Below are 27,875 nucleotides of genomic sequence, written 5' to 3' on the forward strand. Positions count from 1 at the left end.
AATATCTGGATCGTGTAGAGGATGCTGGACTGCATTTGTTGGTCGGCTGTCAATACGAACAAATCAAAGAAATGTTAATTCGAAGTGTAGCCGAGTCCGACAGCGAGAGGGTGAAGCGTTTGGTAGAAAATGAGGTAATGGGCGACCGGAAGCCGTCGCAATTCTACCAAGACCTGAAGAAATTAGCCCGTCCATTCGCTTCGGAGCAATTCATCCTCACACTATGGAAAAACAGGCTACCCGATCGAATACGGAGAGTTTTGGCGGTGTTTGACGACACGAACCCAGAAAAAATAATCCAGGCTGCGGACAGAGTGCAGGAAGCCTGTTCTGTCCGGCACGAGTCAGGCACGGCAGCTGTTAGTAAAACAGAGGTACAAGATACCGAAGCACCCGGTTCTACGGGCAATATTGAGAAACGCTTGATATTAGCGTTCGTCGGAGAACACGTCCGCGATCTCCGGGAAGACGTCGTCGTCGGTCGAGATCCCGAAACGGCCTCTGTTATTATCATGATTTATACCGAGAGCGGGCGCGAAAATGCAGATCCCCGTGTCGCTGGAATCAGGGAAACGGGTCCAGCCGTTCGTAAACGCGGCGAACGATGACGGCTTGGAGACCCGCCGCATTTTCATAAGGGATCAGCGAACCGGTGTTGCGTATCTAATAGACACCGAAGCGGATACGTGCGTATTTCCGCGCAGCAAGATACGAGGTCACGCGAGCAAGAGCAGATACGAGCTGTTCGCGGCGAATGGAACCCGTATCGCGTGAAACGTAACAGGTATTTAACCAAATTTATGATTATTGTTATCAAATATTTCATGATATCACTCATAAGTATATAAATATATGTAAATATATTGTCGTATTTATTCATTAAAATCATTATTCAATTTAAATCACAGATTTCTTTTATTTCTAATAATATTTACAATTTATCTTAGGGAATAATCGGTAAATTCCTGTAGCAGGAAATTACAGTGAAGGACGTTGTTTTTTATAATTTGTAGTGACTACAAGAATTCCAATGTGCTTTCCAGTCCATTCATATTCTTGTTCTATTAATATCACTTTTGAAGATAGATATGTAACATTACAAGCTCCTCACCCAACTGTAGTTGAAGAATAGTAAAATTGATGATTATCTTTCGAAGTTCGTTTGTATTCTAATGTCTTTATTTTAGCTTGTTTAGGCGGCAGGTGTTCGAAAGTTCCCGAGTCGGTTCATCATTTAAAATCCGGAGACATAAATGTCATTGCCGCAATGGGTGATTCTTGGCAATCGGCGCCGGAGCTACTTCGATTTATACATTCGAAGTGAACATTGAAAACAGAGGCATAGAAGGCAGTATCGGCGGTCAAGGAACTTGGCCACAATACCTGACTCTCCCGAATATACTTAAAGTTTGTTCTATTGTTCCTACACTGTTTACGCATATGATTTATCGTATCGCTATGAATACGAGTACTTCTTTCATAGTTGAATTTTCCTATATACAGGAATCCAAACCTAAATTAGTGGGTTATTCACTTGGGGACGCTATAAGTACTGATCCAGCTGTGCAGTTAAACATCGCCGAAAGTGGAGCTGTGTCTAAAGATATGACTTTCATGGCGACATATCTGGTCAATAAAATAAAGGATGAGCCGAGGAGAGATATAAACAAACATTGGAAGGTTCGTATGTTCGTAATTAACAAACAAAGTAATTATATATAATACATATTTAATTTTACATAATAATGACACTATATGGGAGGTGGTGTTCTAATATGCATATTATTTATTGAAATTAAAAAAAGATTAATAGAAAATAAATTCATATAAAATCTAAATTGTTTACGTTTACCATTTATGTTCAAATATTAAAATAAAAATTACCGAAGGCTTTATATGTTCATTAATAAGGAATGAAGGTCATAATGAAATTATTGGCATTATAATTCGAGAAGTATTTCACTGCAGTTCTAGTGAACTATTTTTAAGTGTTGATTACATTACCATTTATTTACTAAAAACACACTTCAAATGTAATTAAAAATTATAACTACAATTAAAAATGATTAGATGCAAGTATGAAATTGTACAAATTTTTTCCTTTTTCACGAAATTTATAATTTCATTTATTGTTTAATCGTTTATACAATAGAATGTACGTTTTTATGTTTTCCGGTTGATATTGTTGATGATTGGGGCTGATGATTTTTGCATTAATACGTATGCAACTTCTTCATGCTCTATGTTAAATGATCACAAGATAGATTTAATTAGTACTTTCTGAATATTGAGAGACAATTTACCAGGAACTGTCGTTGCTCCTGTACCACCGCGTCACTTAAAGGGACTCGTTACTGCACACGAAAGAAGAGAATAATTGCCGTGCTATTTGTCATCCATGATTCAATATTCATGTATTTTTTCTTTAGAATTGAAAGATCAAACACCGGAATATTCTACCAGGTATGTAAATATGAAACCGGAATTTTTGTATAGAAAATACACGTTTATTGCATGAAAATGATTAAAAATATTTTATTCGAGGTATTGCCCATCGCTAGCTATACATTTTTCCCACATGTCTGGCAATTGGTGGATGCCACGCCAAAAAAACTGTCGCTCTTTTGAGGCAAACCAGTCATCGAGCCATTTTCGTACATTTTCGTAAGCAGTGAAGTGCTGGTCAGAAAGTGCGTGTCCCATCGATGCAAATAAATGGTAATCGGACGGAGTCAAGTCTGGTGAGTAAGCCGCATGCGAAAGTATTTCCCAACTGAACGCTTCGATCGTTTCCTTGACCGGTTTTGCTGTATGCGATGGTGCATTATCATGAAGCAAAATTACTTTGTGTTGCCTTTTTTGATATTCTGGTCGTTTTTCACGCAAAGTTCGATTCAAATCGATCATTTGTTGTCGGTAGCGCTCAGTATTAACTGTTTCGCCAGGTTTTAACAGCTCGGTGGTCTTTTTCGGTGGTCTTCCACGTTCTTCGTTCCTCACGTCAAAATTGCCACTTCTGAATTTTTTAAACCACTGTGATTTACCAAGAGCATGCTCACCGTAAGCTTCGACAAGCATTCGATGCGATTCTGCAGCAGTTTTCTTCAAATGGTAACAAAAATCAGTGCTGTCCGCAAATCGTAGTTTCCAGGCACAAAATTTGACATGTTCAACGCTATTACAAATTATGCTGTTGTATGCAACTTGTATTGTTCTGAGTCGAAAATGTTTGTGAGATGTCAACAAAGACTTTTGGCATCAATGACGCAGTTTAGTGATAACTACATTATCAGCTAGGACCATCTATAGGCAAATTCCGGTTTCATACTTACATACCTGGTAATATAATTGAGAGGTTTCTATAAGATACTGAATTTAAAAATCTTTCTTAATATTTTGTTCTTAAATACGTAATTAATAGGGATTTTGTTATATCATACTTTATATTTAATCTTAATGATTGTGGATAAAACGGGCTGCCCTCCTGATTTTAGAAAAGTTAAGTATGTTGTGAAACTCAATATGTTTCCTATACATATGAGTGGTAAACTCGCTAAGTTTCCGAAATATTTATAGAAGGTTGCCATTACTACAATATTAAGTCTGGCCTATAAGACAACATATGCGTTAGTCACGTAAACTTAAGGCTTCGTTGATGAAATAAAATAGCTGAGTCGTAACACAACTATTAATTTCGTTTTAATTAAACTTTATTATGAATTCAGCAATCACAATGTAATACACACTGAATTAACATAAATCACAATTCACTCCAACCACGTTATGTAAGACTTAGTTACACTGATACGTTAAGTACGCGACTGTTATAAAGATAGAGACCAATAAAGATATGTTGACTATTCTAAGGATACAGAATAAGTGAGTCTTACTGACGATACTGTGTCTGAGGAAGGCTAAGGGTGGGTGTGTCTAAGCACACGGGACTATCGGATTTGTTGATGACAATTTTGGTTAAGGAAGTGAGGGCAGTAGACACCGTCTCCGATTGGATAATAAGACGGTTGGTGCAACAGGAAGGGTTTTAGCCGCCCTCGCGAGAAAGTTGCTAACGGAACATACCAGATGTGAAGAAAACCAACTTTCTAGGCTAACACGTAGTAGACAATAAACGTAGAAGGAAATCTAAGACAAGGGATACTCGCTTGGTCCGAAGGACCTTAACTATGAAAATTCCAAGACCCCTGGTGGGTACTTACTATTGAGGGTACACGCCAGGGATGTGCAGACATCTGGGTGCCATCCTGTCTGCGGTGTTTGGCCTGGTCTCTGATGTGAATTGACATTACATCAACATGGTGTGACCACTCATCTTCTGTTGTTGTGTGTGTATAACATATAGCTGCGACCTGCGAATTATTTCTATAACGAGCGAACTGTTTAATACTTTTTTTTTTTTTTATTGAAATTTACAATCAATTCTCGCATTGAGAATTTTCAGTAATTTTTCTGGCGTGGCGCAGTGACATGGCTAATTATTTATAATAGTTAATACTTATTATAGATAAGTGTAATTTGTAGATAATTGTTATAAGTAGGTAAATATTACTTAATAGATAAATAAATATTATTTAGTATAAATATCTAATTACATCTAGTGTTTAGGTCTAACGGGTAGTGTCTCTTCAGCCTGCGGATCTGGTCCGTCGTATCAAGTAGTTCCGTGATTAGGGGGTTTCGGTGTTTGTTGACTCTTTTGCTATATCTGTCGCTATATTTTGCTATTTCCTTTTTGACTGTGGGTATCTTGAGGTCGCGATGTATTGTTTCTTTGGTAACATACCAAGGTGCATCTATTAGGGATCTTAGCGTTTTCGATTGGAAGCGTTGAAGTATTTCAATGTTGGAGTTACTTGCTGTTCCCTATAGTTGAATTCCGTACGTCCAGACAGGTTTTATTACGGTCTTGTAGAGGGTGATTTTATTCTGTATGTTTAGTTTGGAGTGTCCGCCCGTGAGCCAATAGAATTTTTTTAGTTTGTTCTTCAGTTGTTTCGTTCTGTCTGTGATGTGGTTTTGCCATGTTAGTTTCCTGTCCAGGGTCATGCCCAGGTATCTGACTGAGTTCTTGCTAGGAATTATTGTATTGTTGATGGTGGCCTGGGGGCAGGTTTGTTTTCGGAGCGTGAAGGTTACATGTGAGGATTTTTTTCATTAATTTTGAAGCCCCATTTATGAAACCACTTTTCCATAGAGTCGAGACATCGCTGGAGATTGAATGAGGCAATTACCGGGTCTGCGTGAGAAGTTAATAGCGTTGTGTCGTCAGCAAATGTTGCTATTGTTATCTCAGTTGATATAGGTAAATCGGCCGTGTAGATGGAGAACAGCAGGGGTCCAAGGACACTACCTTGGGGTATGCCAGATCCTATTGGGAATGTTGAGGAAGTGACGTCTAAGCATTTGACCATGAATTGTCTATTGGTTAGGTAGGACTTTAGGATGGAGTAGTAGGTGTGTGGTAGGGTTTTTTTGAGTTTGTATAGCAGCCCTTCATGCCATACTTTGTCGAATGCCTGTTGAATGTCTAGGAATACTACTGAGCAATATTTTTTCTTTTCAAGGGTTTGGCTTACCATAGGGGTTGCTGTTTAATACTGACTTCGTTCTTTTTTTCTTTTTTTACTAACCCGAAACTGGCTGGAAAATGTAAAGAAAATCTTTTGAACGCACAAGTCATACACATATTGGTGGCTGTTAAAAACTACACAAAGCCGAACTCTGTTCCTGAAAAATAATGATACTGATCAATGCGGATATCGCACAGTGCAGAGGCTGATGCCATCGGACTTTAGTGACGCCGAATTGAAAGAATAATCTAAATTCAATATGAATACACTGTTCAACAGGTATCTAGTTTTACAATCTTCAATAACTGAGTCTTGTGCATGTTTATGAGCCAAATACGAATCTAAAAACCATTTTTTTGCTGGAACGCACAGAATTTGAATAACTCAATTTTGAGAAAAAATGTGAGAAAAATTCAAATTCTTAACTTCGCAGATGTTTTGTGCTATTTAGTAGCAGTTCAACCGACAAACACTACATCATACCTAAAACAACAGCACAAGAAATTAGAAACATAATCGAAAAAACAAAAAACAATAAAGCACCAAGAATCGACCTAATCAATGGTAAAATCCTAAAAACCTTACCTCCAAAAGCGGTACGACTAATCACAATAATTTACAATGCAATATTAAGAATCCAATACTATCCTAAACTATGGAAACTAGCACAGATCAAAATGGTACCTAAGCCAGGCAAAGACCCACACCAAACAGCACCATACAGACCAATTTCACTACTTCCTGTACTATCCAAAATACTAGAAGGAATAATTTACGCCCGCTTAAAACAAATAATAAGGAATAATAATAAGGAAAAACTGATACCAGATCACCAATTTGGATTCAGAAACAAACACTATACGATAGAGCAAATGCACAGACTCACTAACGAAGTAATAACAGCATTAGAAAGCAAAGAATACTGTACAGCATCTTTATGGACATAGAGAAAGCATTCGATAAAATAAACCACGAAAGCCTTCTACCAACAATCAGGAAACAATTCCCGGAACAAATATACCATTTATTAAAATCGTACTTAAGCAGCAGAACCTTCGTAGTAAAAATTAAAGATACATACTATGAAATTAAAGACATCAAGGCAGGGATTCCGCAAGGAAGCGTCCTAGGACCAATGCTATACACACTATACACGGCCAACATACCAACAACTACCAATAGCAAAATACTGACATTTGCAGACGACACAGCGGTACTAGTCAGGCACACTAACCCTGTAACAGCAGTCACATTACTACAAGAACATATCACAAAAGTAGAAAAATGGATACAAGTTAAACAAATTAAAGCAAACCCCAGTAAATGCAACCATATTACATTCACACTGCGAAGGCAGATACCACCAAACATTATACTTAACGGCACGCACATAACACAAACAAGGCAAGTCAAATACCTAGGACTCCACCTAGATACACGATTTACATGGAAACAACATATTAAATCAATAATATACAAAATACAGACAGCAAGGAGACAAATGCATTGGTTAACAAGTCGAAAATCCAAACTAGGCATAGAAACCAAATTAAAAATTTACATAAAACCAGTCTGGACGTACGGAATACCACTATGGGGAACAGCAGCAATGAATCATATAAGCAAAATAGAGACAATCCAAGTTAAAATTCTCAGAATAATAGTAAACGCACCATGGTACGTCAGAAACGAGGATATACGGAAAGACCTTGGAGTACCAACGGTCAAGGAGGAGATTAGCAGATGCGCAAGAAGGTACAGAGAAAGAATAGCAACGCACCCGAACCGGCTGGCAGCGGAAACGATCAACACATCAAACATAGAAAGAAGATTAAAAAGGAAACACCCAACAGATCTCACAAAGGACACAACCTAACAAACACGAAGATGGTACCTCGCTGGTGGTAACCACCCACATGCTATATTATTACAACACCAAATATATAACATTTTACCAAATGTCCTACTGGACAAATTGTAAAATTTAAATAAATAAATAGAAAAAGAAGCTTACAATTGCACTTTTTAATTCTTGTATGTGGTAATACTGCTTTCCATTCGCGTATACGCTGTGAACAAGTTCTGCCCAGTAATTTTCAATAATATTAGTTCCAACGCGAGTGATTTGGATGTGTAGTGTGTGTAGGGCGTACAATACGTGTTGTGTGTATCGTTCTCATACCATAGTTCGTTTGTTAAAAGACAGAGGTTATATTGTATACTTACAACAATATCTAATGAATGCTATTTTCGTTACAATTTTTCTGTGAACGGCCTAGACAATCGCGGTGTGCGTGTGAACTTTGTATAAATATTCGTAATATGGGCCATTACTGATTAAGTATATATGGAGGCAAATGATTGCAAGAAACATAAATCCTCTCTACACGGAAATTCCATGGAGCGGTTTCCGACATGCTGTTATAGATTTAAATGAGTAAATTAAACGTGTTTAATCTACAATCGGTGTTTTCCTTAGAAAACGTCACGCAGAATGTCATTTAAATCTCCGAATGCCATAGACTTCTTTTCTATAACTTGTAAGCTGCTGACCACGTATCGTTCCATTTAAGGATCGATGTGCACTACGATGCTCGACTTCACCTACTTTTGTTCGTGTAAGGATGATTGCTCATGCACAAGGATATTTCGATCGATTCTTAATAATTGATAATTGAAAAATGAAGCCGAAAACGTCACACTTTTTATTTTTCATATTCGTCGTATTTTGTAATATTTTCAAATATCACTCCTTGCATTTTTTTATATCTGTAACGGAACACTGCATATGAGCGAGGATTGGACGACAGTCGGATTGATCAGTGTTCTCATTTTTCCATTATATATGTTTTAATAGCGGTTGCCAACACATGTCAGATCTATATGTTTAAGAGATCGGTTTTTCATTTTCGAAGTAGTTTCAGGTTAATAAAAGAAAGAAATAAATATTTAAATACTTGTGCGTTATAGATATTGTTTGCAGATCGCCGTGATGTGTTTATAGAAGCAGTAAATAAGCAGACGCACCATGCAGATACAACTTTGCCATGGGCATACGTATGCAGGCATGATTCAAAGTAATAGTAGCAGCAATTATTTGTAAATATCTCTGAAACTAAGGCCGAGCGGCGGTTACATGTATAGGAAAATGTTGCTCGGAATGTTGAGTTTTATAACAAATTTAAATATCAGCAAAATCGGCGCTGCAGCCTTGCTTATGGACATTTACAGAATATCATTGTATCTTAAAAAGCTGCAAATTTTTCTAATTTGTTTGCGTAAGCAACACCATATGTCATTCTTCATTTTATAATCCATTATTTATTATATATTCCATTTTCGTTCCTATAGTTCAACAATATAAAAAAAATGTCTTCAGCTGGATAACGATTTCCGTATGTTACTTTACTACATACAGTATGATAATTATGCTATAAAATGTCGTTACTTATACCAACTTATACTTACAAATACAGGATAAATTATTCTGTTATAGACTCTGTATTATTGTTTACTTCCTCATTAATATATAAATGATAGTAATAAAAAAATTTAATACACATATTTATATCATTAACCTCCACATACACATATCCATGTAGCCAACGAGAGAAAGGGTATAACATTTATGACGTAGAAGTGCAGTAGTATTCCGTGTAGAAATATAAGAACTAATTAAGTTTGTGTTACAGTGGAATTAAATTCTATGTTTATTAAGTGAATACATATATGTAGTATCGTAAATATAATATTATAATGATGATTTATTTACGATGAATGGATTGTATGGATGTTAATTAATCACAATAACTTATTATGGTCTAGACAACGCAATAGTTAATTTGTAACTCTCGTCACAACGGATTCAACGCTCTCTCTCTCTCTCTCTCTCTCTCTCTCACGCGGATCACACACTCACGACAACGCTGGCAACACTCTCACTTCTTGATTTGCACTCTCTGACTCCTCAAAATGGTACTGCTGGCCCTTCGATCTTCTTTGTCTTCTCTCGGAGACGACCCTCCACTACGCTCGGGTCACGCAACCGTTCGCGCCTATAATCGCGTATGCACCTTCCTTGTGTATGTGAAAATAACGGACCGAAGGCGAATCGACGTTTCTGGAACTATACGCTGGTCGCTACATTGTATGCATTTCGCCGGTCCTATACGACAATCTGTCTGCGGCACTGCATTATACTATCCCGAGGAACTCGAACTTAAATATATGATGGACTGACCCCCTCCCTTTTTTGATACTACATGTATTTAAGGAGATATTGTATCCTGCAACCGTACGAGCGTCAAACAAATCGCAAACATTTTTTAATTTATTTGCGTAAGCAAGAAATGTCATCGGCATGGAGGAAGGAAAACAAACTATGTTCTTTATATCGTATATTATTTTGTATATTCGACTGTGGTTCTTTAGAAGGTAACAAATTTCTGCGTAGATGTGGCAATTGATCCAAGTGAGCACCATGTGAGCAGTATATTGAATTATACAGAGTAGGACATTGAAATAGTGTTGGAGTTCGAACTGACTAATGTAGTATAGACTGCGTGAAAACCGGGAACGGGGAAAGTGGACTAGGAAAAAGAGTGTGATCAGAGTGTGTTGTGAATTCTCAACTAATTGGCGATCAGTCAGGTTGCAACTGATCTGTTGATATCGCGAACCTTGAACGAGATTAACGCTCAAGGTGGAGGTAAATTAAAGATTCCGAGTAATAGTATGTTTAGTTTAATCATTTGCATTTCTTAGTATACACGAAGAGAGTCACTAGCAAGTTAAGATACAGAAGAATGAAGATGTTTATTTAATACGATTTAGTATAACACGGAGTTTATGACGCTTTGATGAGGACTATTTTAAGACTGCCTCGAGAAGGTTCGCCTGGTCCTTATATATGTCGGAGACGAAAAGGACACCAGAACCCTCGCCGGAACCTCGGAAAAAGCTATGAACATGTAACGAAAGTAATTAAATAAAGTACTGTTACTCGATCTAGTCGTATTTAATTTGCGATAATAAAACCTAGACCCAAGGCGACCATCCGTCGCCGAACGTAGCCGCGGCCAACGGGACGAGCGTGCGATTTAGAAAAAAAAGGCATGGAGCGATAGTGTGACCCTCATTAAAAGGATACCCATAGAGGTACTCGGCAGTAAAACACGTTAACGGTTCCTTCGGACAAGGAATATTAGATATTGAGGCACGTACACAGCACAAGTCCAGTTAGCCTAGGACCGGCTATAAAACCTGGGTTTTTTTTGGTAATTAAGATGCTTCTAACGGACAAGTAGTCTTTGTCTCAAGTTGACCAATAGACAGCGACGTCAACTTCCCTCACTTCGAGAACCTGGACGAGTCCGATGATTTCGTGTCCTGGGAGACACCCGCAGCAGAGTTGCCCTCGGTGGCATGATGGAGACGAGATTCATTCATTCTGGAGAGCTCGCTTACGAAGGTAGTCGCGCCTTCTGATCCGAGTAAGTGCATCCCGTTGGTCGCGGATTCGTTAGGGACATAGGGATACCAATTCGATTATCGCGAGTGTAGTCACCGTCTTTGATTGTCGCGTTTGGAGTGCTTGCTCACGGAATACGAGTCCAAGTACGCGGGATAAGGTCATGATGGCCGACTCCGAAGGAGGCTCACCAAACGCCCCTGGCCCTAGCATGGGTCCTTCTCAGACATATATTAACTCTCGTGGCCCGGGTTTTCCTTCTCACCGTGGATTGTATGGAATGGGGATCTGTTCCTTTCAATCTTGTAATTGTGTAACCTCGTGGACGCATATTCTCTGATGATGCTGATTGATACCTGATGTTTATTTTTGGGCGGACCCTTCGGGTACTTAGGGTGCTTATTATCCTCTCGATGAGATCCGCATCGTAAGGTTTATAACTTGGGAGGTAGGAAATTCGGATTTTCTCAAAAAAGGCAGTTGTGCTGTCCGAGTAATAAAGGGACGGAACGCTCCGAATACCGAACATATATCACTGCCAAAATTAGCGATTTTCCTTGCACGACATGGTAATGGAAGGATGTAATATCTCTCCAAGATGCTTAGAATAAATGTCGCATTCCCAATCTGGATAGACGCCATATTGATTCAGTAAGGGCTAAAGGCGAATTTAAGCTGTTTCATACTGAAAGGGCACTGTTGATGATTCCTCTACGGTGAAAATGAAGGATGAAGGCAGGTGTATTTACACCATTTCGATCCGACATTTGCACGGAATCGGTCGATAACGTCATTGCGTCCCGATCATCTCTGTGTTCACGCGTCGTTCGAGTAACGATCTCGCCGATCTTCGTGATAAGAGAAACGAAATGTTAGAGCTCCTGTGTAACACCAAGCACTCGGTTGATCAGTGTGAGGACCTTATCGTGTATATCGTTGCGCGTAAATCCGATCGGCAAACTCGCGCGGAGCACAAGATCTCACTGGGCGCTTTCTTGCCGCAACTCACTTACTCCGCCATCGAATCGTTCCGCGCGGTTCCCGTGCATGCTCTCGAATTGTCGAAAGTGCTGAGTTCTGTGTTAGCGATCGAGGCGACCATAATTAGCATACCTGCGTACGGGACGATCACGGTGCGTGTACCAACTTTGATTAAACATTGTTTATATGCTTTATCATATATTAATTACTTATGGAAACATAAATCGTCTTTACTCGAAAATTTAATGAGACGTTTTCCAATATGCTGTTATGGATTTTAATCCTTAAGCAGTTTTAATGTCTAATCTATGATTTTTCTTACAAACTTCGCGCAGGATGGTTTACTTTCTCGAATGCCATAATCATCTTCTCTACGACATCGTTCTAATCTATTTCACGAAACATCGTATTCGTCATTCTGGAATTTTCTGACGCGCTGTCAACGTGGCCAACAGTTGTTCGGCATGATGCCGTGTTCCCGCAAACGCTGAGCACAGAACCATGCAAAATTGTTACCATGGCTGACGAAGTACACTTACGCGTTGCTACTCCATATGGGTGTTTTAAATATCGCCAACTGCTTTCCTTCCTAATATCTTCTGCGCGGCGGAGATCACTTTCACTGCGCTTTTTTTTCACAGACGACTCACAATAGAGATCATCTGGAATTCGGACATTCGACATTATAATATAGTCTTTGTTTTCGTCGATTCTACATAAATGGAGTCATCAAGCATGTGTTACGCATCTGACAAAACCCCTTTATCATCTGAACATGAACCATTAAAACCACAAAGTTCTTAGAACGAATACCCTACTCTTTCAATTGTAAGACTATAAAAGCCATTCCCAATTTTATTTCGCGGAATAATTATAGTCCTTAACACTTTACAATTAAAATACTGATATTTTCTACAAAGTTAAGCGAAATTTATCCTACGTAGTAAACACTTTCGAACCACCTTTGAGATATCAAAACTTATTTAAAAAAGAAACACAAAAATCTCCGTAAGATTTATGACGTGGCACATGCATGACCGTAAAAATTGTAAGCATTCTCGTTGTAATTTCGACCAATCGCTGGGAGACGCAATCGCGAGGAGAGACGTCAACGGGAATCGTAAATTCCCGTTACGATTATACTAATCGACACCACGAGTTGATCGATCCCCTGATTTCCGTTAGGATAATAGGGGTGATTAAGTTTATATAACACTGTGATTCACAGAATTATAAAAATATATATTTCCAACACTTAAACTACACTGTTGAGTAGATATAAATCGTCGATAACAACTTGTCGCACGAATATGAGATAGATATGAATAGTAGAGTAAGGTTCGTACAGTCGGATTTCGTATGTTAGTGGACGTAGCACTCGAGGATACTTAATAGACGTGAGATTTTGATGTTAGACTTCGACGTTGTATTATGTAGAAGAAGTAAGTTGACTTGACCTAGCGGTGTTGACGAAATAAGTTGACTTGACCCTCCGGATGTAGCAGGAGAAGTCTACGACTTGACCCTCCTAGAGTCGTAGGAGAAGTGATGAGTAGGAAGCCTCCTACCAACGTGGTTTGTTGGTCCTACCAACGTGTTGACCTTGTGCATGGAAAAACCCAGCCTGTTCTATTAGATAGATGTTCGGTTTTTCCTAATGGGTGCGTACCCGCTTTCTCCGTGTTTTTAATTGCGCCTAATAAACCCAAGGACCTCTCTAAAAACCTGATGTGCGTCGCAAATATTTTTAGCCTTAAGAAATCTTTCAGGACAACGGATTGAATGAAGATACATGTGTACACAATGAAAGAGAAAAGTTATGGTTGGTCCTTAGGTTTATTGAGGGGCGAAATGACGTTACGCAGGCCATCGGCTGCCCGGTCGCGAGAGCTGCAGCGCCGACGTTTTAGGCGACGTAACACTCGTAGAATATGATGTTCTGTGATTTTACTTGATTATAATTCATAGCGGTTTACCACAGACGATTTATGATCGTTATTTACGATTTCTCTTTCTACAGGCAAACGTGAAGGACAGGCGGCCACTGCGGGCGCTCAAACTTTACATTTTCTTACATGAGATGCTCCGGAAGGTCATTAAAAACGAAATGTATGTCATTGAAACTTGTGAGAAGTTGGATGTCATTGCTAAAATGTACGGAGGTACGAAAAGCAGGTTTTTCGCATATGGAAAGAAATATAATGGTTTTTCAGAAAAATGTTTAGATTTACACATGCGGACTTCTGGCAGGCATCTTGCCCGCGGCGTGGGGCCTGGTTTGTGTAGAGAGTCACAGGATGTAACACTATTCTTTTATTTATTATTTTGTAGATTTTCCAAAGGATAGTGTTACATCCTGTGACTCTCTACACAAACCAGGCCCCACGCCGCGGGCAAGATGCCTGCCAGATGTCTACACACCCTTATTGCGTACCTTCAATAATTTTAAGGACCTACCATAAATTTTAGCATTTTCATAGTTAAGGTCCTTCAGACCAAACAAGTATCTTTTCACTTCAAGTGTTACTTAAATTTATGGTCCACTCCGGGAAGGTACAGGAAATTTGGTTTTTCTCACGTACGGTGTCTCCCGCTAGCAATTTTCTCTCGGGAGAGACTAGAACCCTTCCTTGTCCACCAACCTTTTTCTTATCCAATTAGAAGTAACGGCTATTGCCCTCACTTTCCTAGCCAAAATTACAATCCACCAACCCAATGGTCCCGTGCGCTAGACACAACCATCAACGGCTTTCCTCCACCACATTATCGAATCGACTGATTTTCCATCTCTAGATAAGTCAACATCTCTTGACTGCTTTTCCGCCCTTAGATCAGTCATCTATCTAACTTATATCCATATGCACCGTGCGTAAATGTCTATGTCTATAAAGTTGTTGGAATAATGTGTATATTGTAACCTGTTACTTCAGTGTTATAATCAGTTCAACCATCTCTATTACCCTAAACGAAGCAAGGGATCAAACACTACGTGGCGCCAATTATCCAATCGTAACGGGAATTTACGACTCCCGTTGGCACACTTCCTCGCGATCGCGTCCCTCCGCGGACCGTCGAACAGATAGGAACCATTAAGATGCCTTTTATCACCCCTTTGTTATTCGACATTCGTAATGATAAAAGAAGCGCGCTAACAAATTCGTGCTAACGCATTTCGAAATTATGTAAATTACTACTTGGTTACGTGATAAGCTGACTGTGAGTAGTAATATTAAGTTGTATATCAAGAAGAATCTCGACAGAAGAAGTCAGAATACAACGATAAATACAAGAATATTATTATTCAACACGTATATATCACATGGTGATTCCTTATATATGTAACCAGTGTCGAGAAGACACGTTCTTTCTATCAAAAATAGTTTCTTAATAATTTTATAACGAACAACGAGCGATGGCTAATACATGATGAATTAATGATAACCTCGATAACATATGTGAATGACAAGGTTATTGGAGGTGAGTGCCCCGAACATCAGTTCCTACGTACACTGTTACCTATTTCGTCGAACTACAAGGTTTGTGAACAAACAATTCAGAAACGAAAGTGAGCATTTAGAACTATCTTATTGAAAAAGATATTTATTTCCTATCATCATTGTTTATTTCTCAAAGGAATTTTCAATGATGAATTATTGTTGTTATCGTATAATTATCTCTTAACTTTTGTTTGGTGCAAAAGAAAGAAATTTTAATCATTATACGGAAAAATATTTATTTTCAGTAAACAGATTTAATATAAAAATTATTAGTAGTAAATATTACTATATTTCTCTATATAATTATTTTGTTGTTTAGCATTACGTAAAGACATGCCGCAGAATTTTTATGTAGAAATCATCTTTAAACATACACTTAAAAGTGATGTATTAACGTTCGCAGATGTTATTGTACTAGAAACATCAAGGAGTAAAGGTATTGTCATGTATGATAAATTAGAAACCGTGTGCATATAAATACATACATCCTTATTAAGCAATGTCATAAATGAATTTATTTAGAAATGAAACGAGTGGAAAGACAAAATGAAAGGAATGATGAATCCCTCATTCATAAAATTCTATTTATATTGTTCTTGGTTCGAAGAGAAAAAAGTAACGTTCAAATAGTCAGTACACTAAACATAGTATTATCCATAGCAAAATTATTATACCGGATATTTTGGTGATCTGATGTATCCAGTACAACCTGAAATAACCGAAAATATATGTATTTATAGAAGTTCCTATTTTTTATACGAAGATACTTTTATACGCACCTTGATAATCGTTGTCGGGCTGTTGACTTAAACTCTTGTTTTAGAATAAATTTCCTAATTCCCATCAGGTAAGTTGCAACATACTTCTCCCAATTCATATCCCGTAAATCTAGTTTGACCATATCACTGTCGTTCAACATTTTCACCTTCCTCGCCAAGTCGGAACAGTTATCTCTTTCGAAAGTCCATTCGTGCAAGAAGAAATGTCCTGTGAATGTGAACAGCTTATTGCCATTTCTGAGAAGTTTCATCATTCTGAAATATCATTTCTAATTATTATTATAGATGAAGTCGGAGATTATTCCCGAAATATAGTTAGTTGTTCGTGGATTAGTAGAATACTGACATTGGTTTTCCACCTCGGAGTCTTAAAAAGACATCTATAACGAACGCACGCAAAACATGCGGAATTACACTCCGAACGTTGTAAATATATCCATTAGCTACGACTGAACAATCTGGATACCACAGCGTATCGTTCAGTGGCATTTCTATGCTATATTTTACCACAGCATCTATCATCGGTCCCCACCTTGTCAATTGAAACACTTACATTATTCTTGATTACTAGAATTATACTTAAAGCACAGTTTATTATCATACGAGTATCTCGGAAAATATTATGAACTTTAAATAAATATTATATTGCATCACTACTTTTCTAAATTGAAGTACTGAGGGCAAAAGTGAACTTTTGTGTTCTACGTTTGTTTATGAATTCTCCACATTACTTAAATAAACTGAATATTTTGGGATACTGTAACAATGGAATTACATGAGTTAAAAAAGATTCGTAATAAATTTTACTTAAAAGGATTAGCGTTACTCGTGCAGTTGTAAACTTTAACTTCGTGCTCACGATGTAGCGTGACATGCCATGCAGTACATATTATCGTGTCAACTACGAAATCAAGAGGCACTAAATCCAATCTTGTATCTCTCCTGCCCCGTACTGCTGTTGCACATCCTCTGCTCACCAGCAGAAGGATACCTGGTAACATTAAATTGGTTTAGAAATTATTTGTGAGTTTCGGTTATCAGAAATGTAGCACTAAATAGATTGGAATGAATTCTCATAATTGTTAACAACAACAAACTTGAACTATAATAATGATGATCTGGTGGAAATCCTCTCATTTTAGATTAACAACAGATTAACTCCACTTTTCTTAATGTGACGAGTATCGAACAATTACTCTTTAAAAATATCTGTGAAAGTACCTGTAAATGCAGAAGTACCCTGTATCCAACCAGGACATGGTTCTTCCAAAGAGGCACCAACTACGCTTGGCCTCACTATCGCAACTGGCAGATCTTTGCACTTGCTTGCTACAATCTGCTCTGCCAAATTCTTACTGAATAAGTATGTGTTTGGATAAGTTTTTAAAATCCTTTTTTCTATTTGGTTGATCGACGTTTTGTCGAATTTATCACACATATCGATCACCTCCGAAGGTTTCCAACTCGTGCTGCAAGGTCAGTAATAAGTGAACATATTCTTCACGCTATAATTATAAATATAATATTCGTAAACCATGGAACAACGTTTTCATATAACTTATTCTTACGTATAAACTTGTTCCTCAATCTCATGTAGATTCGCATTACTAAAAGCTGTGCTGACGTAGACGAAGCTAATCGGATGCTTTAGTTCGTTCCAAAGCTCGATGACACGAGCGGTACCCTTTGTATTCACATTAACAGCCGCGTGTAACGGTTCGTTGAATCTCACAGTGGCCGCGGCGTGAAACACTATGTTTACTTTCTCTAACAACAGATTTCTATCTTCTCGCGAAAGACCTAAATCTGGCAGACTCACGTCACCTTTCACGGGGTAAACTCGGCTTAAAACTGAGGGGCGTTTTGCTTTGATGCCATCGTAAATCTGAAAACGAAAATTCCAGAAATGAGAGTTAATCAATTTGGCTACTGACAGGCTTAAACACTGAAGGAGGCAAGTATTATATTTACGAACGGGATCATCTATGATCTTCTTAAATCGTTGTTCTATCGTTTCGTTAGTTTTTGGACGAATTAGTATAAAAATGGCAGCGATGCGTGGACACAGGCGCATCAGTTTTTCTAGTAGACCTACTCCCAGGAATCCGGTCGCTCCAGTCACAAGGATCCCACTACCAGCGTAGAATTCCTCGAGCGAATTAGTCTTATTCAATCCTTCATTGGTCCCATTTTCATTCGTTTCTTGATGGATTGTATCCATGTTTCAGGGTCTTCACACTTTCAGTTCTAATATTTGCCATAAATTAGATTTTATAGATATTATATTTGCCACAGATTGCAGACAAACCGTATTTGGAAAAAGTAATAGAATTATGTGACCCAACAGCCCAGAAGATATGGAATCCGTAAATATTTAAAGGAACTGTCAATCAATCTTAATCTGTATTTGAATAAATGAAATTTCTTATGAAAGTGATTGTTCCTACATCCGAACAGTCTTATGCCCGTGTTAGTTTTGATACCGGAGGCTCTACTATATTTCATATTACCTGGTTGATATTTGATTGCCACAGGAAACTGATGAATGTGATAATGTAAGTGAGAACAGCGGTCAATGAAATCGATCAGAATATAACATTTTTACATGTTATATGTCATATACTATATCTATATTTTTATTATAATTGTCATGTATCCTGTAATTTTATTATGTACGTATGTATGTATATATTGTTATGTGTTATATCTGTCATTGTATACATACTATCTGTATTGTTTCGTATATATGTGTGACATGTTTCTACGTCATTTAGCTTTGTAATTTGCTTTCTGCTTGATCTTTACAATACCAAGCCTTTTATAGCACAAGCTGTGATATAGAGATTTGATGCATTTATATACAGTATACAAATGAAGAAAATCAATATAATCAACTAACCACAATTTTGTGAAAAAACTGAACATAAAGCCCTTTTAACTCACGAATGTCTATGAAACGATGTTTATATTGTTATTCGAAGATATATTCTGACGCAGCATTTAAATAACTGACAAGTATAATTATAAGGAATGTAATAAATATAACAAGAGAAATATATTTTATCATAATGTAGAGTATTTTGCTTAAATTCAATAGAACAATTGCGTAAATACATACTCCCTCTACTACCATTTCACCGTTTGTTTTATATGTAATTAATATTACGTATGTACACTTCAGTTTGTTTATTAAAAACAAGGGATCTTACCATTTTAAATGTAAAATGCATAAAATATCTCGCATGGTTAATGTTGTCACCGCAGAGCGTATTTCTATTTTCATAAACGCGAGACTTGAAGCAAATCCTAATGATAAGTGATGAAAAACCGATCCTAAATACAATTTTTGCCAGAAAATAACGGGTCTCTCGTGCAAGTAGGTTACGAAGGCGAATGTTCCGATTACCTCTACTGACTGGTGGTAAATTATTGCAAAATTAAAATAATGAGCCATTTTACTGTGTAAAATGTAAAATACAAAATATTTGAGTATTCAAAAACTTCATTTAAACTATTGTAGTAGTTAATGACCCGATGATATTTTTGATACATATGATATTGATAATAATGAAAGACATTAATGAAAGACACAATTGAATACAGAATAACAAGGAATCGCCTGTTACCTGATGTTATTTGCACTGCGTAATGTTTAGCAAACATCGAACAAAAATGCGACTTGGCGATAGCAGATACCGACACGTCTGTCACAGTACTGTGTAACGATATTCGATATGATACACTTCTAGATACTCATTCTTTTAATAACATCACCCTACTACTGAAAGTGGATAATGTCATGCATGAATGATTCGATTAACGCTTTTTATCTCCAAAACCAAGAAAGAGTCTTAAATGGTCTTTAAACATGAAATATCGACCGAAGCTGACTTTTTGTTATTGATTGCTCCTACATTTGCATTTTAATGACATTTTCATTGCACATAACGTTTTATAGGTTAAACTGAAGGTGAAAATAATTGAATTGCAAACTCCATCTCATATAACGAACCATCTTTTTTGCTGAGGTAAAAAATCACCAACACACAATCAGCGAAGAAGATATTCATACAGTACTTAACTATAACAAAAATTAGAATTATGATAGAACATCGTTTAGTAAGAGATTTTTTAGCAATTGAAAAATATATACATATTCTTAGAAATCTACAAACTAATTTTCAAAAAAAGAAAAAGAAAAGGATTCAATACCAGTTCCTGTTGTGAAAATATTAATATCTAGCTAATGGTAAAAAATATATGTGTAACATACAGTGACGAGCAAAAGTGTAAACACACTCCGCTGATTTTATGTAAAAGGCGATAATACGACTAATTTTTCAAGTGATCTGTAAAGATTAGGTAACAGTAACTACAAGCTGCGTCTGATTAACGAAATGTAATAGTTTATTTTCATTAAAATTAATAATGTACAGAACATTTTACAAAAATAGACATCTCAAACCATGTTTACAGATTTGCATTTTAATTATACTCGTCGAATTAAGGTTTCAACCTAGTAAGTCGTCCACTTTCCTTTACTCTTTTTTAATGCTTTTACTCTACGAGGCATACTGTCAATTAAATTTTTAATTATTTGTGGTTCAATATTGTACTATTCCTGTTGTGTTCTTTCCCATAATTCATGAACATCTGAAGATGGATTATTGTATTTTGCCAGCCTTCTTTTCAAAATGGAACACAAATTTTCGATCGGATTCATATCCGGACTTTGTGCTGGCCACTTCATCACAGAAAAATTTTGATTTATTAGCCAGGTTTTAACTATTTTTGCAGTATGTTTAGGATCCCCGTCTTGTTGAAATACTACATCACGTTCATTATATCCAATAGAATTAACTACAGAAGGTAAATTACTTTGCAGAATGGTCAAGTAATGCTCTTTTCGCATTATACCTTCGATTCGAACTAAGGGACCAACACCTCTGTGAGTAAAGCAACCCCAACACATAATTGAGCCACCTCCAAACTTCATAGTTTGTTTTGTACCACCTGGTTGATCATTATTCTCGGATGAAGTTCAATACCGGGACCTTCCGTCCATTCTTTGTAGGTGTCAACAAGTTGTTTTCGCAATTTAACATTTTTGTTTGAAAGAGCTGGTTTACTTTCCTTTTCCTTCGCTCATAAACCAATTCTCTTTAAAGAGCGACGAATGGTCCATTCGCTAGCACTTATTTCGATTTCCTGAGCAGCAACTTTTGGTGTTATGTAACTATCCGACTGAATACAGTGTGCAATTTCACGTGCTGCTCTATCCGAAATAAGTCGCGGTCCACCGTTTTGTGAAGAAATTGGTACACTAACATACTTTTTTCTTATTCTTGCAACTATCGTATGTCTGATGCCACATTTTTTTGCAATTTGCCGCAACGACAAACCTTTATCACACAAACAAATAATACTTTTTTTATCTTCACTAAGTGGCTTCATCTTGGATTAAGCATATCAAACCGAAAAGTAATCTAACAATGGTGTGGAACAGTTGACAAGCGAAACAGTGGACAATCAGTGCTTATTGACAGTTTCGTTTCCCTGACATTTACATACTATCGTAAACGTTCCTGACAAAACGTGCAAAACTGTAAACATTGTTTCAAAACACAATTTTTATATAATATTCTGTATATTACTAATGTTAATGAAAACGAACTATTACATTTCGTTAATTAAACGTAGCTTGTAGTTACTGTTACCTAATCTTTATCACTTGAAAAATTAGTCGTAGTATCGTCTTTTACATAAAGTCAGCGGAGTGTGTTTACACTTTTGCTCGTCACTGTACATTCGTACAATGCTGCTTCGTAGTATACGATGTATTTGAAACACAATTTCATCCTGACGTAAGCAAATGCAAAGCACAATACTACTAATACGTTAGCGTGGATTTTGTATCATGTTTGGAAACTCTTAAGAACAGCCCCGCAACATGAGCATTATTGAAAATATATACATAAATTAAATAAAAATATAAATAAAGGTATCGATTTAGCATATTTCATCATGAAATCATTTATAGAAGCCTTTCTTAGAAAAATGGAAAAATATTTTAAGTATAGTACTCATCAATTTGATGAATTCAATGTCACGATATTTACAAGACATAAAGGAATCAAAATAAAACTTTACTAGCAGGAAAAGGTCGTGGTTGGGCAGATTCCGATTTTAATAAAACTTAAAACGTAAACGTAAAATTAGCAAATATAATGGACATGTATTGGTGGTGGCACTGAATTCTATACTGGATTAAATCTTTCGCATTGTTGCATGTGGTTTTTCGCAAGTTCAATTCCTGGCATTTATTGATAAGATAGTACTGCATTTTTCATAGAGTCCAAAAGCATAATTGCAACTTAGGTAGCATCCAATGGCAAAAATTTTACCGTGTTGCATACATATTTGGAGTGCATGAACACGACAAGTTTTATAAAATTGTAAGATTGATTGAACAACGTATTTTATAGAAACACATTGGCAAATATGTATGATCGAAGGCGACGATTAATCTGTTCTACGTCAGGAATGTGTAGCGGATTTAATCTTTAGATATTTAGATATTTAGATCTCTAAATATTACAATATCCACACACATGCACATGAAATAAGAAATCAGGAAATACGAAAAAAACTACAAAAAAATTATTTAAACATACTCGAAGAATTAACTACGGTATCGTTTTATAGACTAACGCGTAATAATAAATGTTAATGTACAGCTAAATGAAAAATTATATGTATTGCATTGAATAGGTCTTTTAAAATTTTCGCTTTTGTTGCCGAAATGATACTATCCTTGGGAGGCAGTTCTAACCATTTTTAAACACATCTGGTGAACAGCTTATTCGTATTTCCAATAGACATGCCCAAAGAAACACCTCAGATAACGTGTCTATTCCTGACCAATTTCGAAATGATCATACAGAAGAAGTAAATGCGTTGGCGGAGAATATTTGTTAAGGTATAGAGAGGATTCGGAAATACAAATAGTTTACTTTATTTCACACACAACAGCTATACATATATATTACACTCTGAAGAGCTCGATAACCTTCTTGCACCCACGTTTGTCAATCGACTCCTCCAGATTCTTCTAACGGCTTCCAATCGCCTTTTATCTCAATTGAGACCTGGACGCCCTCTGACGCTTACACACGCATTCACATATACAGTGTAAATGTATCATCTACCTAACAGCATTGTAAATTTTTCTTTCTGGAGGAACTCTCTACTATTACCTTGTTATGTAACATGTTTTAGTGACTTTAGAAATTCGGTCCTCTTGAATAAAAAAATGAAGCCAAACACGTCACAGTTTTTATTTTTGATTTTCGTCAACAGTTGGATTGTTTTCATTTTTCCTTTGTATATTTTTTAATAGCGACCGCCAACACATGTCAAATCTATTCGTTTGAAAGATCTTTTTTTCATTTTCCGAGTAGCTTTAGGTTAGTAAAGGAAAAAAATAAATATTGAAATGTTTGTGCGTTATAGAGATTGTTTGCAGATCGCCATGATGTGTTTGTAGAAACAGTAGATAAGCAGACGCATCATTCAGATACAAAGTTGCTATGGCATACGTATACAGGCAAGATTCAATGTAGTTGTAGCAGCAATTGTTTGTAAATATCTCGGAAACTAAGGCCGAGCGGCGGTTATATGTGTAGGAAGATGTTAAATTTTACAACAAATTCAAATATCAGCAAAATCGGCAATACAGCCTTGCTTACGAATATTTACAGAGTATCGTTGTATCTTACAAAGTTGCAAATTTTTCAAATTTGTTTGCGTAAGCAACACCATACGTCATTCTTCATTTTATAATCCATTATCTACTATATATTCGATATTGTCTTCTTGCGCGACGACGAGCCTTTGGTGGTTTACGGACTTCTTTATCGCGTCGAGGCGTGAAAGAACGTCGGTTACATTGTTATCGAGACCTTTTATTAAGTTGTCCGAAAGGTTTCTTTCGTTTCATAAAGTGATAATAGATGAATAACAATTTCTGTTTTATATTATTTTATTGAATTAAGTATGATCCATTTCTTTATATTTCTGAGGTGGATAGGTCGTAATAGGTACTGACGGTACACTCAAATATGTTCAACAACCAATAACGTTTATTAGACTCTATCACTCAATAACAATGAACGATTAACAACGGTTGAATAACAATTAACAATTAAAAACGGTTGAATAACATTTAACGATTAACTACGGTTGACGCTTGATGACGATTAACAATAGCAATGATTGACCGAACTCTCAAAAATAGTCGACTCGTTTCTCTTCACCATTCGCGCTTCGTGGCTCGGGGTAGAATGTCCTTTTTGTTCCAGATCGAACGGATGCTTCCCTTTGTTACCCATCGATATCTCCACTAGCGTACGTTCATTAGATGTGCCGCAGCGGCTGACGCGTGTATGCTCTTCCGAGAATTCGGCGGAAGAAGCGTGAAAATATCGATGGGCACGTCGGTGTAGCGTTTTGACGGCGTAGCGCTTTGTATCACGAAGCCGTTTGAAAGTTCCGTGACACGTGCCGCCACATTTCTATTATTATGTTCGTATATAATTCAATAAACTGATATAAAACAAAAAACATTATGCGTGTATTATTTCCTTATGAAACGAAAGAAACTTTTCGGACAACCTAATATATAACGGATATCGGTCGTGAATTGCCCGATGTAGTCGAGATACCGAAATTGTCGCGGTGATCATTTCTCTAGATTTTGGTTGAATGCGTATGTCAAGGGCTTGTGATCGGTGTATACTGCGAAGTTTCTGCCTTCTACAGCATGTCGAAAATGGTTAACCGCGGTGTACATCGCAAGAAGTTTGCTGTCGTATGCGTTATATTTCTGCCGCGCGGGTTCAGGGACTTTTTAACGAATCCTAGCGGCTGTCATTTGTTGTTCACGCGTTGTTGTAATACTGCTCCTATCGCATAGTCAGACGCGTCTACCGCGAAGCTGACAGGCGCACCTGGTATCGGATAGTGTCACAGATGAAATCCGACTAAACAAAGCGATAAGATAGCCTTACCATGAGTGACCATCGGGATAACATCCGGTCACTTTATCCGTTTTCAGAAGTATATGATAAATATGTGGCGGATCGGTACCAACAGGACGCCGACAGGTCGAGGCATCAAAGCGGTCGTAACTGTTAAGGTAATCAGAGGATTTGGAAATACAAATAACTGACTTTATTTCACACACAACAGCTATACATCTATATTACACTCTGAAGAACGTCTTGCACGCACGCTTGTCGCCAACCGACTCTTCCAGATGCTTCTTAACGACTGCTAACGGTCCTTTGTCTCAACTCAGACCAGGACACCCTCTAACGGATACACACACATTCACATGTACAGTGTAAATGTATCATCTTCCTAACAGATAGTTTTTAGTATAAATAAGAGTAGCCACTTAGCGTCAGTCAGAACCAGGGCCAACACCAAATGTACAGAACGTACCGAAGACTAACCATAGAAACATCAACACTTTTGGTAGCCGAAGTTACGCACAAGTAACCAACCAAACACCACCCTTACACAACCAAAACTAAAACAACAAAAATAACGACGCTACAGAAATCAAGGAACTGCTCAAGCAATCCATCAAAAACACTCAAATGCTAACAAAAATGATAAGTGAGAAAAATGTAGTACTCAGAAAACAAACACAACAAATTACAGTCATGCTACAACTACTTACAAACATGTTAAGCAAAAAATAGAAATGGACATGCTGAAAATAGCAGCTTGGAACTGTTACGTCGGGCGACACTCTACCTAGACCAGGCCACACACCGCGGGCAAGATAGTAACCAGATGTCCGCTCGTCCTCACTGCGTACCCTCAATAGTCTCAAGGAACCATCATAAATCTCAGTAATTTACTAGCTAAGGTCCTTCAGACCGAACAAATATCCCTTTTGTAAATCGCCTTCTAAAGAGTATTGTCTACTACGGCTTGACACGGGAAAATTAGTTTTTCTCACGTATCATGCTTCCCACCAGCAACTTTCTATCGAGGGCGGCTAAGACCCTTCCTAGTCCACCAACCTTCGTTTATCCAATCAGAAACAATGTATACTGCCCTCGCTTTCCTGACCAAAAATGTCATGAACAAATCCGATGGTCCCATACGCTAGACACACCCATCGCTAGCTTTCCTCCGACACAGCATCGTTACTGTACTTCACTTCTTCTACACCGCTAGAAAAGTCAACTTGACTTAGTCTAACGCTAGCAAAATCTAACTCACATCAACTATCTAAGTCGGTTCTCGGAATTACCGAACATTCACTTCCTCTATTAAGTATCCTCTAGTGCTAAGTCCACGAACATACTAAATTCAACTATAAGAGCCTTGCTCTATTGTTCATATCTATCTTATCTTCGTGCGACAAATTGTCATCTACGATTTATACCTACTCAACAGTGTATCTCATAAGTGTTGGAAATAAAAACCTTATAACCCTGTGAATCACAGTGTTATATCAACGTAATCACCCCTATTATCTTAACGGAAATCAGGGGATCGATCAACTCGTGGTGTCGATCATTATAATCGTAACGAGAATTTACGACTCCCGTTGACGTCTCTCCTCGCGATTGCGTCTCCTCGCGATTGGTCGAAAATACACAAGCTACGATAGGAAAATAAGAGAATCGCAATACTCAGATCAATATCCGGATTTATTTCTTAAAAACGTACAAATATAATAGTTTGAAGTTTTTCTCAATTTGTAATTAGTTAAAAAGAAACAGTCCTTTGCTTTAAAGTTTGTTTCGTTATAGTTTGTGTTCATTACCAAATTATTCGTTAGTTATCAAGTTTCTTTAATTTAAATTCATTAGTACGAGCAGAGAGCTTCGTCACTCCACGGTAGTGTTGAGCAAAATGTGTCTTGCATATGAAATAATAAATACATATACAATTTCATTCCTAGATGAGAATAAAATTGTGTTTATAGAAAAGATATTTAGACGATATCAGAGACATATAATATCTTATTATTTCTTATTTGGGTTAAATTAGAAAACAATAAATGCTTTTCCACTTTGTATTTTCTGTCTTATTTTATACGATGATTAAGTTGCAAACTTCTTGTCGTTGATTTCCAATTAAGTTAGTCGCATTTCTTAGTTACGTTTAAAACTATTCGTCTTTCAAACATTTGATTTTGGCGTATTCGTTATAGTTGGCAAAGAAAATATTCGTTTCGCTGGAACCAACAGCTGGTAAAGTTGTGTTATATTTTTATGCCGACTTGGGAAAAGAGAAAAGATGTACCAATTCGGCACAATCGGCGTAGTTTTCCTTTTTTTAAATGTATGTTTGCCGATTGCTTCGAAACTACTTGACCAGTCGGGATTTTTTGTATCTTGCAGGGAATGTTCTCCCGTTGGATCGCCTAGACAATTTTCTTTCATTTGTTTTTTCTAAAAACTTTTTTGCAAAAATTCAACTTTCATGTATGTATGTCAGTTACTAACGATTGCATTGAGCTATCGGTATGAAATCT

The 27,875-nt window shown here is 37.1% G+C and overlaps 1 protein-coding gene across 7 annotated transcripts in view; it reads right to left on the minus strand.

Annotated features, from left to right (window-relative positions):
- LOC138188681 (putative fatty acyl-CoA reductase CG5065) overlaps positions 1–27,875 on the minus strand; it is a 196,196-nt gene that overhangs the window by 49,688 nt on the left and 118,633 nt on the right. The window contains exons 1-8 of one of the 7 annotated variants that reach the window (XM_069130668.1): positions 19,942–20,054; positions 18,291–18,562; positions 17,884–18,200; positions 17,537–17,784; positions 17,123–17,306; positions 16,662–16,847; positions 16,316–16,570; positions 15,747–16,245 (exon numbers count right to left, since the gene is read on the minus strand). The exons of 1 other annotated variant lie outside the window; for it this stretch is intronic. In XM_069130668.1, coding sequence (XP_068986769.1) covers positions 16,167–16,245; positions 16,316–16,570; positions 16,662–16,847; positions 17,123–17,306; positions 17,537–17,784; positions 17,884–18,200; positions 18,291–18,536 — 1,515 coding nt within the window. In that variant the 5' untranslated portion in view covers positions 18,537–18,562; positions 19,942–20,054 and the 3' untranslated portion in view covers positions 15,747–16,166. Of the gene's footprint in view, positions 1–15,746; positions 16,246–16,315; positions 16,571–16,661; positions 16,848–17,122; positions 17,307–17,536; positions 17,785–17,883; positions 18,201–18,290; positions 18,654–19,941; positions 20,055–27,875 lie in introns of those variants that run through there. 5 more of the 7 variants (XM_069130670.1, XM_069130669.1, XM_069130674.1 and 2 more) reach the window with 5 other exon arrangements.

The sequence above is a fragment of the Bombus flavifrons genome, chromosome 17 (genome assembly GCF_040668555.2).
Source record: "Bombus flavifrons isolate JBK064 chromosome 17, iyBomFlav1_principal, whole genome shotgun sequence".
In the NCBI taxonomy this organism is placed as follows: domain Eukaryota; kingdom Metazoa; phylum Arthropoda; class Insecta; order Hymenoptera; family Apidae; genus Bombus; species Bombus flavifrons.